The 18,922-nt window shown below is 39.0% G+C and overlaps 1 protein-coding gene across 2 annotated transcripts in view; it reads left to right on the top strand.

Annotated features, from left to right (window-relative positions):
- MCPH1 (microcephalin 1) overlaps window positions 1-6,407 on the top strand; it is a 129,050-nt gene extending 122,643 nt beyond the window's left edge. For both annotated transcript variants that reach the window (XM_005521941.3, XM_088053543.1), the window contains exons 13-14: window positions 1,352-1,589; window positions 3,424-6,407. In XM_005521941.3, coding sequence (XP_005521998.2) covers window positions 1,352-1,589; window positions 3,424-3,479 — 294 coding nt within the window. In that variant the 3' untranslated portion in view covers window positions 3,480-6,407. The remainder of the gene's footprint in view (window positions 1-1,351; window positions 1,590-3,423) is intronic.
- The last annotated feature ends 12,515 nt before the right edge of the window (window positions 6,408-18,922 follow it).

Here is an 18,922-nt window from a genome sequence, read left to right as displayed (position 1 = left end):
GAGGCCAGTGACACAGAGCCACTGAGCTGAAGCCTCATAGTTACCATGGGTTTCAGACTTTGCAGGATCTTCCTCTAGCTTCCTTTATAAACCCCTGCAAATCATGTGGAGATTCTTACTTTGGCTGCACATGTGCCAAGCACATACATTATCACATCAGATTCTTAAGTGCCTATAGTTTCATACAGCATATTTGTGTGTTGAGTGGAAGGAATCCACTCAAGAGCTATTTTTTTCCACTGTTCCAGTTAAACCTTCTCACACGCTACAGTTTCATATTCAGATGTCTCACATAAACCAGATATATGCAAAATGACCTTTCCTCCATGCTCATGTTGTCATCTGTATAAAAACTTCCAAGCTTCACATAATATGAAACATTTCTTTTTGTTCTCATATTGCAGTTAACTCCAGTCTTAGTATAAATTTTCCAAACTTTGACAAGTGATACAAAATCAGAACTGTTATATGCATTGCTCTGGCAGGTCAATGGCAGCCTCACACTATGAAATACAAGGGTTTTTTTTAATGTTGGTATGAAAACTTTATTTTGCATACCATGTTGTGTGCACTTGCTGTATGCTTTTACACATATTATAGCTAAAGGAGATGGCTTTAATTGCTGCAACACTGTTCTGCCAGGTATATACTGGGAAGAAAATTTGCCTGATAGGTGAAGCAGGTTTTTGTTATAATGATCAAATGTTACAAGCTGCACAGCATTTACAAAGAACTTCTCTTGGTTTTGTGAACACAAAAGGGTTTACAGTAAATAGTTCCCTCTGAGTGCTGGTACATTTGTGTTACTTCATACATCGCAGCTAAAATATAGTTTGTATCTGTGGAGCACAGGAGCAGAAAAGGGGTCCTAAAGTAGTTTAAACTCTGAGTTAGATATGTTTGTAAACTCCCCAGTACAAACCGACAAGCATTATATATTATAAAGGCTATCACAGTTTGTGCTGCAAGACTATAATAATTTATAATATCCTTTAAGATTTCTGTGTGATGGCCAGTGTTATAAATGTAAGAATGTAAAACTATGAAGAAAAACAATATTGTCAAGTGCTTTAAGAAGTTTTATAGGTAAATGTCTGACCTATAGTGAAATAATCTCAAACTCTGGTTTGGAAATTGTATTGATGAAGTAGAGAAAATTCTTTGTATATTTTATATATCAGAAATTCTTATTTCTGATACACTTTACAAAGTAAAGTTTTTCAATAATTTCTAATAATAAATCTAATATATTTCTCCTTTTTTTCTGAATTATGAAAAACAAGGATTAGTCTTACTTTGAGTGGAAATGTAACACACGGGTTAATTAATTTTTTTGTTTCTTCAAATACAGATCTGCAGGCTTCAGCGTCATCTATCAACAGGAAAATACAAGCAGACTCTCTTTTCAAACCAGCCTGTCATGTTTGTATCTCCTACCAGTCAGCCATCCTGCAAAAAGTTAATTGAACTTATACAGCTGGCAGGAGGGAAAATATGTAAAGACTTACATCAGGCAAAAATCTGTATAGGAAAAAAACCAGGAAAGAAGTACCAGGAAATAATATCTTTATCAGAAAACTGGGTATTAGGTAAGACACCAAATTTCAGCTTATACATAATATTGCAGAATATGTATTTAAAAAATTACCAAAAGTATTTCACTAAACTGGGGTTATGATGGGAAGAAAACAGAACCAACTGCTAAAGCTAGATTTTCAGGAAAGTTGTCTCTATGGTAAGATCTTACTCTTACAGCTAAGAGGGTGTTATGATGGTCCTGATACTCTCCATTTTAATTTTTCCTAGAACAAATAGCATCCAAATATTTTCAAATTTATCTTTTGGTTTAATGGTTTCATGTAGAGCAAACTAAATTATGGGAAAATGCCTATATGATAATTGCTTTTTACAACAGCATGTATTTCACCTTTAGATGTAGTTTTAACTGGTATAAATTGGCATAGTAATACTGACATATGGTGACTGGTACGCTCTGATAAATTTTCCTGAAAGCTGGACTGTGCATCTCAATGACAATTTTTGCAGTCTCCATTTCACTGGCAAAAGGTTTCTTTTTAACACCTGCTGTTCTGTTTCTGAGTTCGTAGTCTATCATCTTTCCAAGTAATTTGCAACACATTCTGACAGACTATATATGTAGCAAGGGTCTTTTCCAAAAAGGGACCTTATTTAGAAAAAATAAGATTTAATTTACATCATATGCTCTGTCAAACTTCTACAGAAAGTGTCCCACTCATACCCTAGCAATAAATGTACTACAGGACTTGATGTTATATGAGAGTAGCCAAGCAAGTCCTAATCTCTTGACCCCTAATGCTGTCGGATCATAATGACTTTAAACATGACTGAAAATAACATTAAAGAAAAAAGGAAAAGTGAGCCATAAGGGAAAAATACCCATCTAAATGCACATTTTATATCATACTTACTTAAAGGATAAGATAAAATTGTGAAGCTTCACGAGAGGCATTAAAAAGGTGGCATTGTTTGTTATACCTTTCTCCAGCTTCCAAAACTTAGTGAGCAAGTGTACAAAAAAAAAAGTGAGCAGATGATGAAACCAAAGGTTTGTGCAAGCCTGAAAATAAGAGTAAATTAAACACAAAAGTTTCCAGCAGCAGTGCACCAGATGGACAAATGTAATGATCTAAAGTGGTGTGGGATTCATATGTCCCAGTCTTCTACTGGTCTCATGGAGGTCTGCCTTATCCCAGGTCAATGATCTCATGAGCTCCCTGCAGCTGAACAGGCCACCCTCAGCCCATCAGTGGACTGAAGGAATTGCATATCCAGCTGCTAACAAAAAAGGACTTGGAATTTTTTGTGCCGTTTACAGATTTCTCAGTTCATTTTTGCAGTGTGATTTCTGATCATGAGGCATGGTCACTCCCCAGTTAATGGGTTTTAATTCATTTTGAGGAATCATCAAATCTCAGAAAAAAGTATTTCTATATGATGCTTCAAAAGAATGATGCAGAGCTTTGAAGCTCTGCCCCTTTCTCAGCAGCTGTGTGCATAATAGTATGAACAGTGTCACCTATAAGTTGCTGTCTTTATCAAGTAAATCAAATCTGAAGTTGTTTCTAATCTTTCAGACTTCACTGTTGCAATTCAGTTGGTTTGTGGCTATCTGCTTTCTGCTATTAATACCAGCTGCCAATTAATTCACTCAAGGTTGACTGGAACAAAAAGCATATAGGTCAATAATGCAGCACCTTTTAAAAACTTAAGTAAATGGTAAGTGTCTGCACTATTATCATTTCACTGTTCGCATTTATCTGGGTTCTCAGCTTCAACAAACTTCCTTTTATCAGAAACTGCTCTGAAGTACATTGTTGCTTTATCATCTGTTTCTTTTGCATTTTATTTTAAATAATCCTGTGTTTTTTTAATTTATTTTAGATTCAATCACTCAGTATACGATATGTCCTATGGAAAACTACATTTTTCAGACATGAGCCAACTCAAGAGCTTCCATATGGTTGTACGGAAACATGCCTAGCTTGGATTCAACAAAAATAATAAGCTGTGAAGGAAATTAAAAAAAAACCCGCAAGTTACATACTTATAAATACAGAGGAACTATTTCTATATTTTTAGTACTTATGCAAGTGTTCATCTTGTGAAATCTTTAGGTTTTGAAATAAAGTATTTCCCTTATATAAGTAATTTTTTGTTTATTTGTCACTTTTGCTTGTTGAAGACCTTTGGAACTAAAAGCTGAAGGAATCAATATTCACTAGGAGGGAGTGAATTTTCTAGTCTTCAAGCAAGACTGGTCATGTTGCAGTGCAGTTAAAAGATGTGCACTCAGTGTGGGTGAGTGTGCCTGAGGTGGGTCTCGTGCAGTCAGCAGGAGCTGTGCCCCCAGAGCAGATGCAGGAATCCTGTTGGCTCCTGTAGTCTGAGTGCCTCTGCACATACTTGAAGGGCCATATTGTCCCATCTTCACAACCATTGCTAAATACATTTCTTTGGTAAAAGGATAAGGTTGCCTATGATGCTCAACTCACACCTGCTGGCATAAACTTGCACTTCTAAACTGAGTTCTCAAAAGTAAGTGAAACTCAGTAATTATGCTCAGATGTGTAGTTAAGGTACTGCTTTATTTCAATGCCTTTAATTGAATCTCAAAATGTGTCTACCTTACACCTAGGCTGAAACCACAGTTACTGACCCTGAGTTAAATGCATTAAGACAGCACATCATTCAAATGCTAAATCTGTTGAAAAGGGAACATAATATGAAATGCTTTAGGTGTGCTTGCAAAATGCATACAAATGTATTACATGTTAAATTTCTCTTTAATCTGTAGATTTGTTTTTAGCAGATAAAAAGTGAAGTTTATATGTAAAGTATATTGCACAGCACCTGTTCATCTATAAATGTATAAGCTCCTTTAAAGATTTCCAAGTACCAGCAAAATGAAGGATCATGACAGAGAGTAATGTTATCAAGTAATTTAAAGGCAGCTCATAACTCACACCTTCCAAACTATGTGTTCTCCTCAGAGTTCCCTCAGAGTAAGAAAATGCTGTACCAAAAAATTGTTATTTTGAGTTAATATTATGGAAAAATCAAAGTACAATGTCTGATTTTTACGTTATTTTTACATTGCCATTCTATTGCATATTCTAATATAAAAGTTCTGTAAACAAGGATTATACAATCTTTTTCTTCAAAACAAATTCAGCAGTATCTGTGGCTGACAGGCTGTTTCAGGTACAATCGCATTTCTATAGTTGCTCTGTAAAATGTTAAATATACTAATAATGGAAAAGTTCCACATTATGATTCTTTTATGGAAAGTTAAACTGGTTTTCTGAAATGCTAAGCGCCTGTAACTCAAAAGGTTAAGACCTCATTTTCAAGGGTTACATAGCTGGATTTGGTATATAAACTATAAAATCTAATTAACTGAAGCCTTTTCCTTGCTTAGTTTTCTGATATGCAAATTTTTATCAGTGTCTTTTATAGGAAAAGTATGTTTGATATAAAAACTGGTATATTTGATACAAAATTTGGCAATCATGTCTGTCTACAAATTGTACAGTGTATCATCAAAACTATTTACCTATTCAGTGCAGAGCACTGGTAACATGTTATTACTCTTCAGCCTTGACCTTATGAGCCTCTTTATAAAGAAAGTACTTGCCAAGTATTACATACTAAAATAAAAATACTTATATACATTGTATTATGTGAACATATGGTTACCAGTAAATAACAGAATCATTTGTTTGAATTATAGTGCTTAACTTTGACTATAACAACCTCCTGGTTTTATTTTGTAGTTATTTCCTAAGTGTACTACCCATAAAAATCTGTCACTATTAATTTATAGAATATAGCACTCCAAATCAGCTTTCTCATAAATCTTCTTAAGATTAGTCTTAGCTATTTAAATTGTAAATTCTTGGATCATCTTGTTGGTCTTTATTAGTCACACATGTAACAGATTTGACAGTGAAAAGTCTAATATCCTTTTTTTCTAAACTAAAAGGTTTCCAATGAAACAATCTGCCAATTTAGATAATTCCACCTTACATTATTTGGTTGATAGAAATCCCTATCTATTGGCTCTTCTTGCAGAATTTGTAGTAGACAGGCAGATACAGCAGGAGGAAATTGAATTCCAAATTCTGGTCTCACATTCTGGGCAATGGCACTGCTGTCCACCCTGACTGACTGTTGCTTTTCAAGAGTATGACCAGCACTAAGAAGTGATTCATGAGTAGTTTGAGTTCTGAGATCTTTGTAACGTGCAGTTGTCAGTGAACATTTGCCACAGCACAGCCATGTGCTGTCTTCTCTGCAAACAGGTACTGTGCTGTTCCTTATTAGGCAAATCTACTTAATTTTTATTAATTTCCTTTAGTGCTTTCTTTTTGTGCAGGAGAAGTTATCTTAACCTTACCTTTTTCATCCTGCAAGAATACTTTTGCCATCCATTTGTGAAAATGACTCAGCATAGCTCTGTGTCTCCTCAGAGAGCTTCTGCTCCCCTGCTAAAGGCTCTCTAGCTCAATCCCATTAGTACGATTAAAGTCTTTCTAAGATAGCTTAATTTGATTAGGAATCTGTTTAAACTAAAATATATTGAAAAGTCAAAATAAGCATTATTCCTCTGTGAGATTCACATTAGCTGAGCTAATTTGTAAATGCAGTTTAACTCCCAGCACATTTTAACTCATTTTACTTTCATCAGTGCTATAGGTAGTAGCAATTAGGTACACAGAGCACCAATATTCCTCCCATCCTTCCTCTTCCAGAGATAAGAAGAGCTTTTACCACACTTTGCATAATTTAGTGGGGACTCACATTGGCAAATGCACAAATACTGAGGACAAACACAGGTATGGCCTTGAAGAATGTGTTGCTTAAGCTGTGTCAAAGTGGCAGCAAAATTGGTGTCCTCTTCAAACCATATATCCATAAAAAATAGCTTAGGAGCTAAAAAATTTCTTAGTTTCAGTGACTAATAATGTGAGACTGGCTAAGGATGCCAGTGAGGTAGGTGGATCTTATGTCTCTTTTTCCCCTTTCTCTGTTTTTGCAATCAGTTTTAGATTGTAACTGCATTTGTGGTATGTATATCAATTGAGTAAAAAGTCTCTAAATATTCACAGCAATCCCAGTATATGAACCATCTGGTATTGAATTACTAAACTGCAGATTTGTTGAGCTGGTTTTATGTTTCTGGATATTTTCCTGACTCTAGTCAACTTTTTGGAGATTATTCCTTTTTAAATAAAAATAAGTAATAAAAACTGTTGCAACACTTGATCATCTGTTTATAGTTCCACTATATAGTTCCACTAAAATAAACTTGTGTTACATTAATTGATCTGTATAGAATGTAATTTAGGCACAGCTGCATTATGTGCTGAAGTGTTATCAGCACATTCAGTGCTAGGAAGCTGCCAGCACACACACACACATATTGTTGGTGAAGCCTTAAGGACTGTGAGACAAAGGTGCTCTAAATTAGTCTTTCTGAGGAACTGTGGCTGTGTGTTTCTAACACTTATAAAGCTTAAAATTGAGGTATACCAGGAACAATATCTAGAAAACAGATTAAACTAATTTTTTTACTCCATAGATAGACACAACAACAAAAAAATAAGTATTTGCTCACACTGAAAAGTATTAACAAGCCTGTGTCTGTGCCAGCAGTCATCTTTAATGACAGCACTAATAAAACCAAATGGCTGTGGTCCTGTTTCAATAATCAGAGTCTTATTTCTGATCTCCTTTTATTGTTTTATCTCAGAATGCGCTCTTTGCGTGACAGGACCAAACTGCAGGCTCTGGAAGAGTATCACCTCTACTTAGCATCATGCAGCAGCTGATAACAGGGTGGTTAAAAACTGCCAGTGGTTAAAAAAAAAAAACCACTGTTATCAGCACAGGTATCTGCTGAGAGCTTTTGCTGGGACGTCACAAAGCAACGTTTTCCTTTTGTTGATACAGATGTGAAACAACCTCTTATCTCCCAGGAGTAGCTCAGGTTCCTGTGCAGGAGTGAGGTGTTAAGTAGCAGCCAGGTGTGATGCAGGACTGCACGTTTACTTGAACTGCTGGAGCCAGCATCCTTCAGAGAGTGATTTGTGGCACAGTGCTGGAGGCACAGCCTTCCCAGCCTGCCAACACGTCCTCACCTTCCTGGCCCCTGGGAACCTCGAGCTCACACTGGCTGAACCTTCCTGCGACCTCTTCTGTGCCAGGTTGTGTTGTTTGCCTTGTAGCTTCTGTTGTCTGGAAGGCACCTGAGCTATCACTAGAGACTGAACTGCCACGGGGTGTTTATTTTTCAAGAGCATTTATCAATGCCCACAATGTCATTCACATTGTTTTGAGATATATTTAAAGGGCTACATGAGTTGGTGAAAGGATCGGTACTACCAGTCCAGGCAGGTTTAGGATATGCTTGGGGTTTGTTTTTTCCTTCTTCATCACAGATTTTATGGAGATATACACTCGGGGCTTTTAAGAGAGAAAACCAGGTCTTTAGGAAGGAGTGTGCAAAGGGAGGCAATTTCACAATACTGTTGATGTGCATGTGACAGTCATGGCAGCTGGAGGTGAAACTGGAAACTCTTCTGTAATTGATTACATTTTCAGTGAATAGATCTCTCTTAAGACCCTGCTTTTTCAAAACTTTTAATAATTAAAGAAATATACTTTAAAAATCACAGAAGGAGATAGCTTCATGATTGAGAACTGTTAGGGAGATGATCTCATCTCTAAATTACATTTTTGTGTTACAAATTGTTGACTCGGATGCAAGTATGGGGAGAGGTAAAGAAAAAACATTTTCCAGATTTTCTGCTCTGGAGTGAAGCATCCCAGCTCATTCACTCAAACTGAAATTTGTTCAGGGGAAATTTTGCTAAATAGTCCCATGAATCTAAAGATAATCCTAACTCCAAGATGATTTTTATGCAATAAATAAGGAAATCGTCATGACTTTAAATGTTCTGTGCAACACATTATGGATAAAACTAAACCAATGTCCAAAATCACACATCATACTTTCTAAATATTAAGTTAAGCAAACCCAGGATTTTTGATCTTAACATTTGTGGGGAGGGCAAAGGTTTTAGTTCAAGAAATGAACAAATATGGACCTGCCCTGCTTACAGCCTAATGTGTCAATTCATATGAAAATCATATGACATTTGGGAACCCTGCTATAAGCTTGCAGATACTTGACCTCTGTGAAGAGCCTGGCTGGTCTCTTTTCCACTTTTAATGTATACTTAAAGAAATCTGGTGCTCCTTCTCTCCCCCACCAATGACTGAATATTTCTGAATAACTTGAAATTCACACCCACTTGAAATGCTGACTGGGGAATACACTTTTTTGGACACATGCTTCATCATATTTCAGATGTACACAAAGATAAGCATTTTAGAAGTTGGAGGAAGAGCATTTCCTCCTACAGAAGAGAATTTATATTTTCCCTGACATTGCCCAGGCAACACAGGCTTGAATAAAAAATTGACGCTAAAAGCAGAGTTCTCTAGTCTGGGAATCAACACTGTTATTTTATTCCCAGCTACACTCAGTATCCTACTTGATGAAGAGAAGAACATCCTTAAGTGCAGGGATGTCGAACACATTTTGATGACCCATATAGAAGATATTAAAGGGCATAGCTGCAAATAAAAGAATTTTAAGCAACAGAACCTGAGATTCACTTTGCCCTGATTTTATCCAGCCTCTTCTTCTGTGCTTTTTTGTCTTCTCTTTTTCACTTCATGTTAGTAGTGATATTTCATATATAGTACATTTTAGGAGTGTTGTATGAGAGATGGAAACCCATAGTCCCTACTCTTGCACAGTATCACAGCCCCTCTGTTACAGAATCAGATCTCCTCTTCTGCCTTCCCATTTGGAATCTTTTGCATACCAGCAGTGAGCTGCACACAAACTATGAAGCTACAGCTCCCATGGGAGATCTGAGCCTGGATCTGCCCAGGCTAACAAGGGCCTTGTACCCAGGTTTGCAGTTCTCTTTATACCTTCATGAGGGTTACTCATACCACTAAATTTGCTACCTATGCAATTTAGAGCATCTGAGTTAAAAGTGTAGGTAGGCACAAAGACAGCAGAAGCACAAAGACTCCTAATAAAGATTGTCTGAATATCCAACTGAAGTTTTCCAGAACATCATGTCATTAATAAAGAGAGGTTTGTATCTCAGGAAGCTTTGTCTCATGCCTAAATTAGAGAGCTAAAGGCCTAAGTAATCCAAAAGGGGACACCCACTGAATTCAAGAAAGGTTCTTTACTTCCTGCCAACAAGCAGCATCTTCCTTTGCATTTCCAAGCACACAGGTATTCAGTTCTGTTCTCCCTTCTCTCTAAACAGATACAGGATGTTTGAGAAGGTTCAGAGAGGGGCAGCAAAGTTAAACCTACAAAGTGTCCTCTGTATGAGAACTGATTGCAGAAACTGGGGAATCCCCTGCCTTCAAAAGAAGCCCGAGAGGGCAGCATTACTCTTCACACCACCTAGAATCAAGCTGTGGAACTTAGTGGATGTTAAAAGTTTATACACATTTAAAAACATGTTTTTAAGGGACCTTGATTCTTGATTCATGATGAAATTATGACCTTTTGACCATCGATCTCAACTTGGTAACTTTTTGCTTTTGTATTTCTGACAGAACTAACTTCAGTTATTAAGGTAAGAAAATCTTCACCTTTTCCAAAGTAGGAACAAGTGCTCTGTTGCGTTGTAACTAATACAATTTACTCATATCAGTGGTCTTATCTTTTTTTCATTTCTATCTTAATAGCTGGACTCTGTATAACCAGCAATTCATTAAGAAAATTGTTGCTTTACTCCCTCGTAAGACTAAATATTCTTAAGCTAGATTTCCAGCTCCCAACACAAAGAAAAAAACGGTGTACAAATGTCCAGTCCCAAGTCATACATGGAAAGTACGAATACAGGGGTCTCTCAGGAAAACTGGATGTTGCAAATCGAGTGTGGGAAAATGCTGAGAGCTTCAGGTCATGGCTGACATTTAAACTCAACACCTCTGCTTCTGCATTGCTATTACTGGTAGTCAGTGACGTAAAACACTGCTTTGCTGTGGGTTTGATACTGAGATAATCTGTACAATGAGCCACTGAATCCAGCTATATTTACAGACGTAACAAACTTTCTGCAGAATATCAATACGGGTACCTAGAAGCAATGTTTGTTTTTAACTTGCAGAGCTGTGCTCTTTTGCATGACTTGCACAAGGAAAGTATTAGTATCTGTGTCTTCACAAGTGATTTCTGTTCTATTATTACTGCCCATGATTCAGCTAACCTGAAAACTGATAGCTACATTTTGCAAGTTAGAAAATTCAGAGAGCTTTATTTCCATACTTCATTCCTGCTGCACCACAGAGGGTCAGAGGTTCTTCATCACTGGTCTGTGGTCTCCTTAGTAAGGGGAAAGGGCTACATTAGAACTAGCACAGGCTCTGTCTGTCCACTGCTCCTACAGAACTGCTCCTACAGTCTGGTGGTTTATGGACAAATGATGCTATTTATTTTACATCCTGTTTTGGTTTGGGTTTTTTAAAATATTTTGCTCTAAAACATTTTTCTGTCTTTTAGGGAAAGAAAATGACCTCAACTCTTGATGAATTTGTGATTTTGAAGAAGGGAGGCACACTGCAGTAAGATAAATAAGTTTGAAAATACCCTTTAGAAACACCCAGGATTGTCATAGAAAACTCTTGAGTAATGTACATGTGGCTGCTAACAAGGCTGTAAATGGCTGCCTTACTGCCAATAAAAGATGCCATCTGGTAGGTCTGTCTATTAAGAGAGTTTATCTGCAACCTTTTAAGTCTGGAGGTTTGTTTTGTTGTTTTTTGGGGTTTTTTTTTTTGCTGTGGGATGTTGCTGAATCATTGAGAGAATCATGGCAGTGTTAATAAAATGATTTATGGAGTTATCAAAATGCTAGTTGTGACAAATTACATCCTAAACTCAACTCACTCCTAAATTGGAGTTTGGCTTTGTCAAACAGCTTTACCTCAGGTTTGGTCATAAGCCCTTCATACCACGAAGGGTAGTAAGCACATGAGTGCATGAAGTCAAGCTCTAGGGCTTTCTTCTTTCAACAGTGAAGGCTGTGGCGTGACCTGGGGGAGTTATTCTTTGTGCTCATCAGCATGTAATTGCAGTGTCATTTACAAAGCCTCTTACACCTGAAGAGGGAGGTGGGGGGAAAAAAAGGATACCTTACTTCCAAGGCTATTTTTACTCCAAGAAACCTTTTTGTATGATCCATTTGGGGGTCACTACAGAACAAGCTGGGGAAAGCAGGGTAAGATAAGAGAACAAGCAGGTAGTTTGTACATGTTTGTTTGTATACCCCGTGTTTCTATTCACAGAGACTGCAGGCAGAAGGTAGGGCAGTCTAGACACCCACATTCTTGACCAAAAGGCTGGAGGGACCAACAAAAGCACTATCAAACAAAAATCCATTTTAAGTAAGAAGTTACTACCTACCTGATTAGTGGCATCACCACACAGATTTTTGCAGACCCTAAAATCATGGCAAACAGCAAACGATATGAGCTTTAAAGACACTGCCACAAATTTCAGCATTAGGCAGGGCCAAAAGAGAAACACAGCTTAGAGCAAAAATAAAAGAACCCTCTTCTTTGAAATGAGACATCCACTATTCAAAGTGAGTTTTTTCTGAAGTTACTAAGATACTTCTTTCAAGACTTGAAGTAATCCATTTATCAGTGATATTAACTGAAAGGTACTCTAGTCAGGTACAGCAAAAAGTGTTGGATGATAGGAGATTTTTTAAAATAATAAAATAAGAATAATAATAATAAAAATAATGCTTTATGATGTTTGGTTTCAGGAGTTTTAAAGAAACAGTGTTGGTTTTGCACACTTCATCAGAAAATCATAGCAGCAGGAAGCAAACATCATTGGGATTTCATGTCTGACATTATTCAGGTTACAGTAAGAAAAGCTTCCCCTTAAATTAGTTATATTAACAGTGATATGATATTGCTGTTCTAATGAGCTATATTTCAGCATTTTTGTCATGTTATACGTGACATTTTTGGTCAGTTTTCATCTGTTGGTTGTGTTCAACTGTCAGTAAAGAAATATTCCTATGGAGTTCTTATAGCAAATTCAGACTTGCTCCAGACAAGTCTGACAAAAGCAGGAAAAGCTTGAGAGATTATTTATTTTTGAAATATAATCAGTTACCAAGGTGCAGTGAGGATGGGAAGACCCAGACAGCCCAAGGAACCGTCCCTGCAGTCCAGCCCATGGCCATCTGCATGGAGGTGATCCCAGCTGCTGGAGCTGCTGAGGCAGCACGGCCAGAACATACAAAATAATGTCCCCGATGATACCTGCTGCCTCCCAATGCCTGGGTGAGCTCACTGAAGAAAAGGCTCATGCACAGACTCCCAAGGTTTCAAAGCACAAAGAGATTTGACACACCAAAGCAGGCAGAGACAGCAGCTCTAGCATGCTGGCGGCTGGCTTGGGATTCCCCTAACAGCCAGGATGGAGAAGCCTGTGGCAGTGGAAGACTCTAACTTGCTGTCAGCAGCCACAGCTAAAGAGTGAGCATGCATGTCCCTACCAACTTTTGGCCCTGGGCACCCTGCAGGTGCCACAGGGCCCTTCCTATTTCCACAACATGGGGTATGTGTTTCTCTGAATTGGTGTTTCCACCTCATCTTTGATTCCTCCTGGTTTTTCATAAATCTCAGCCAGCCCTATCCCGCGCTCAGAAGTCTCATTTAATCTGATGGATAAGAAGCATATGCAACTTTTTCAGTAAGATTTCTGACTTCACCCTTTTAACCCAGAGAATAACTATAAATAGTTTATAATGTCTGGGATTTCCACAGCCTAAGTGCAGCTATAAATAGTTCTAAACATTTTCCCACTTCATGCTTTTGAAAAGAACATTCTCCACTTCCTTTCTTGGAGAACCCCTGGGAATAATGCTAGATCACAGCTCAGAAAATGTGTATATTAGGAGAGTTTAGCAAGACGGAGCTATGGCAGCTCTCGGGCTGATTTCGCGTCAGGAAAGGGTCAGGAGTCCTTCGCCAGGAGTTCACGTCCGCGATGCCCCGGGCGGCTCTCGCCAGCCGGCTGCGGTCCGTCCGTGCCCCTCAGCTCTCCGGGCCTGGGGCCGTTCTTCCCGCCGGGCCTGGGGCCGCTGTTCCCGGAGACCCGGGCCGCTGTTCCCGCCGGGCCTGGGGCCGCTGTTCCCGGAGACCCGGGCCGCTGTTCCCGGAGACCCGGGCAGCTGTTCCCGGAGACCCGGGCCGCTGTTCCCGCCGGGCCCGGGGCCGCTGTTGCCGCCGGCAGCGCTGTCCCCGCTCCGCTCCGCGCCCGGCGGGGCTCGGCCGCGCTTACGTGCGGGACGTGTGTGCTCGGCGGGCGCTCTTCTTAACACACGTCCCTTCGGCTCGCATTTAGGCACGGCTCCGCCCGTCCGTGTCGAAGCGCCGATGGCCCGGGGCTGGCGGGAAGGGGCCGGGAGTGGCCGGGCCGGGAATGGCGCCCCCTGCCCCCCGGGCGCTGCCAGCGCGGCCCGCAGCAGCGCCCGGGAATTCCCGCTTTGGCCCAGAGTAAGCTCGCTCTGAAATGAGTTCGGTACCGGAAAGCTGATGACATGAGACGGGGGAAAAGACTGACTTAAATTATGTCCTGCCATTCAGTCTTTCATTTCCTCCATCTTGCCTTTTTTGTTTCACCCCAAGCCACCACACTCCTTTCACTTCAAAAGCTCTAAAACACCCGATAGCTATTTTACCCGTGATGTGAAGTTATTTGAAGCTGATGAGAAAAGACCGGAATTTATCACTACAGAAGATGATAAATTATTTGCTCAGGGACACCAGATAATGAGCCTCCTAATTAACAGGAATTTGCAAGATGCAGAATAATGGCTTCACACAAAAGTTTAGGAAGCGCAGGGAGTAGCACGGCTCAGTTGACAGACCCAGACCATTTATTTATTCTATGTAGTCCAGAAAAATGTTCATGTGAAAAGGATGAAAACAGAAAATCACATTATGCCATTATATCTTTTAAAAGTACACAGCAGTTTGATGAGATGATTTTATGCATGGCTTCACGTCTACAGAAAACTAGATGAGCAGTAATGAATTTCAAAACAAACATTTTTAAATTCAGCCCAGGAACTGGCAGAGAGGTTGAGTTCCTAATATTAGATGGCAAGGACTTTCTGTAAACACAGAGCATGAGAAGCAAAAGTCCAAACCCCATAGGACTCCAGCATCTCAGAGAACCTCCATAGTAAAAGGTGTAAAGTGTGTGATTCCTAATATTAAGAGCACAGTGAAATGGTTTAGCACACATAAAAACAAGCTGAGATACTTGCAGGAATTCATATTTGCTTTCTTTTGACACTTTAAATCAATATAGCTTTAAATTTCCATCTGTGCAGTAGCAAATTTGCATACAAAATGAATGCAAATTGTGATATATGCAATACCAAAATGCTGATTCCTTAAAAAAGCCAACATTTCCACAAGTATTACTATCACAGCCTGTTCACAGATTTGTTACGTGGTATGCAAACTCTGCACCCACTTAAATGCTTGTACACTGAATGAAGTATGTATAGCTCACTTCAAAAATACCTCCTTTTTACATTGACTCAGTTTTAGTTGGTCCAGATAAGAGGCTGTTGAGATAATGGAAAATTCCTCATAACAGAGGAGATCTGACTGTGCACAGGAAAAGAGAACTCTCTGCACAGCCACCTCTCACAACATCTTTGAAGACTTTGGTAGTTTCACAGGAGGGGACTGGATATTTCTTTTTCTCAGACCCATTGCAGACAGAATGTGGGAATATAACAAACCTTTGTATCACAGCTGATCAAAAAAAACCCAAGCCATACAATCAGTGAGTGCTCTATAGCCTACTTAGAAATGATCTACCTATCACAGATTACCTCTACATAAAGACAAGCCTGATCTCTCAATGTACTGGCTAGCATGTACTCTCATTCAGAGTATATATCTGCCTATACCAGCAGACCAGTAAAATGATTCTGCTGTTAAGACAGTAGGAACATAAGCCCAAACAAAGGTAATGAAATAACCATGACTTTGATATACAACACTCCTTCCTCCTTGTAAAGAGCACTAAGAATGCACCAAACAGTACAGTGCACTTGAAGTTATGCAGGATAATCCCAGGAGTTTCCATGAAGTCAAAAGAAAAAAAAAAGAATTTTTACAGCTTTTGTCTTATTGTCACAAAGTACTCTGTAAGCACTCGTGCTCCTTGCCCCAGTTTCTTCACTTCCCAATCTTGTTTTTCAAGTGGAGCTCCTTTGCTAGAGAGTATTCATTTGAATAGTCACAGTATGAGCCACAGCCTCTGAACTGGCAATTTCATTCCTCTCCCTTCTGTGCAGTGCTTTTCTTCTGCATATCCCTATCTCTGTAGGATATAATTCAACACACTCTTATGGATTAAACTCAAAATGCTGCTCCCATTTGGCACAGAGCGAGTTCTTACGGAACGCAAAAGCCAAATGTACATTTTCCAAACAGAAGTGATATGCTACAAGGGCTTGGTTCAAGCCTTAGCACTATTCTAGGTAAGACCTACTACACAGCCAAATGTGGAATTAAGCTGAGATAGGGAAAGAGTTAAATGATCAAGCTGAAATGTTATTTAAATATCATGAATTAAAAGCTCCAGCCTAGCTGCAAAGAATTAAAAAGAGCACAAGCTTGGCAATGCTCCTAAGGCAGTAAAAGCGATGTTTAGAGAGAAAGAAATCTTTGTTTGAATGCAAAAAGGAAACTAAAATTGGCAAAATGAAGCAAAGAAAATGGATCTGGGTGATCGCAAACTGACAGAATACAAACCTTCCTCAATACAAGGAGAATCTCCATGAATTTCAGCAGGGCCACTGTCAAAAATCTCATAATATAGTTAAGGTGAAACCCCAGCAATTACATAGGCTACTTTTAAAACTGAGTTTAATTTGTAGTTACTTCTGTCATATCTCACTCTCCTCTGTTTCAGACTCCAAGGGAAGAAGGTTAGTTGCTTCTTCCATACCCATCTTTGTTACAAGAAATGCTGTCTGAGAACTCAAATCCTCTCCTATTGGCAGCAACAGTGCTCTTGATGATAATTTCAGTAAAATGGGAACATGGACACCAGTCTCCCTGGAAAATCCTCAGCAAGTGGGAAGGAACCTAAATTTCTTGCCTCTTCAAAGGAAATCATTAGCCAGAGGAGTGAGATCAAAGTCGGTGTGATGGCTGACTGTTGCCAGAAAAGGATGGGCCCACCACCCCCTCTGCAGGGGACCCAATCCAGTATGGGCACATGGATCTCCATGTGATCAGTTTGCTGATTTGGAAGAATTATTAGTCTCTGTTTCTTGTTTCAACGGGTTAATCTTCTGTGGAATCATCTGCTTGATCGAATTGTGGTCACATCTAAATCCCAGCTCAGGGAAGCAGTGTGTGAGCACAGGGCTATGGGGAGCTGGCCTACTCCATACCCAACTTATATTGTGAAATTGCCCCGTAAGAAAAGCATGATCAGAATCCTCAGCATTAGACTGTGAAGGACAAAGATGAGAGTCTCTACATAGTGCAATTAATGAGATGAGATGAGTGAGCATCCATTTTCCTAAATGGCAAGCCTGCCACTGAAAATTAGGTGGGGAAAATCAATACAATTTCTTGGAAGTTTATGTTGCTTCAGAGTGCATTTACCCTCACCCTGGCAGTGAGAAATTCTCCATGAAAGATTGTGGAGGAGGGATGTGTGCTGTCCTGGAGCTGCAAAGTCCTTTGAACCTGCTAGACGGGGTAGATGGGGCAGGGAGGTAAGGTAAGCTCTTTGGGGAGCAGGCAGCTGACATGGTGATCTCTCCAACTCCACAAAGCCCCTGGAAGGGTTGCTGTGACCTTAGTCTTTCAGTGGATTTACACCATATCATTGCTGGCCAACTCACAGTGTCTCTGGCAGGGTAGCACTAATAATAACCAAACTACAGCAAATGTCATCACTTCCCACAGCCCCTTCCCTGCTGAGCCAGGCACTCAGAGCTTCAACCCTACGGGGGGGAAAAGGGACATTCCTCACCCAGTGTGAATACAATCAAAACATGTAACAGTACTTCTAATTAAATCCTACTTAAAATTATTGCCTCTGTAGAATTGCCTGCAAGGAAAAAGCCCCAGAATAACTCAGTCACCATGTAGTTCAATTCACCATTGTTGTCTGTGACCAGTGCCAAACACATCCGAGAAAAGGCCATCCCTGACATAAATTCCTGCAATCATATGAACAAGTAGAAATGTCTTCCTGACTACACCTGGGATTTGGCCAATGATACATTAAAAATCTTTGTAATTTTCTTGTAGGTAGTATAACCACAGAGGCTTTCTGTATTGAAATAATTAAGACTTTGGAGATTCCCTAAAGTTCCCATGAGAAAAGAATTTCTGGGTAAGGTTTCTGGTAAATTGCTCAAGCCAGAATATGATTACAATATCTCTTGCAGTGACAGAAAGTTAAAAATCACAACATAATATTGCAAATTGATCCCTTCAGCTGCAAATGGGAATGATCTGCTGATATTTGTTTCTTTATATTTTCAAAGCCAAGTTAGATGAATGTTATCTATCTTCTATGCTGGCACTGACTGATGGAATATTTTGAAATTATCTGTACATACACCTACATGCTTATTACAACAGAAGGATGGAAATTTAACTGTATTCATGACTTTCATTGACTTTTTTTTTTTTTCCTTATGAATCTAACTTTAGTTTTACAGGACTGGACTCTGTGAAACTAAGGAGTACACTTGTGCTGCTGCATGGGAAATGTCTTGTTTTTAATGAGTTGCCAGCTTAATGACCAGTGGGATTTCAAAGTTCCTTTTTGGTTTTAAAGGAAATGATTAATATATATTCTGTCTTTAATTATAGTGCTATAATTGTGTGAAAGGAATTCCATTCATTCTTTTCTTCATTTAAATATCTTACATTTATGAATGTTAGGCAACATATTCTCCTTAAAGTTTTGTCTGTAAAATAGAGGTATAATACTATTCACTTTCAAATATGAGAGTAATGGGAGTACTGGTTTTCCTCAGTTTGGGGCAGAGTATTTTGATTCTTACTTTAAAAGGATAGACAAGTTATTTGAATAATTGCTTGACTAAAATAAAGTGAATTTATATGGAAAGACATGCATGGCTTCAAGTATCTATTAATGTAATACTGCTCCTTATTTTTTTACCAATAAAATGCCGCGGTTACAAAACAGGAAATGTTATGTGTATATTTTTGTTGATACTGTAAATGGCTACTATAG

Source organism: Pseudopodoces humilis, chromosome 3, assembly GCF_049639895.1.
Source record: "Pseudopodoces humilis isolate 2021_Gansu_Grassland_sample_001 chromosome 3, ASM4963989v1, whole genome shotgun sequence".
In the NCBI taxonomy this organism is placed as follows: domain Eukaryota; kingdom Metazoa; phylum Chordata; class Aves; order Passeriformes; family Paridae; genus Pseudopodoces; species Pseudopodoces humilis.
The sequence above is the reverse complement of the archived record's forward strand: the minus strand, read 5'-3'. Positions and strand labels throughout refer to the sequence as shown.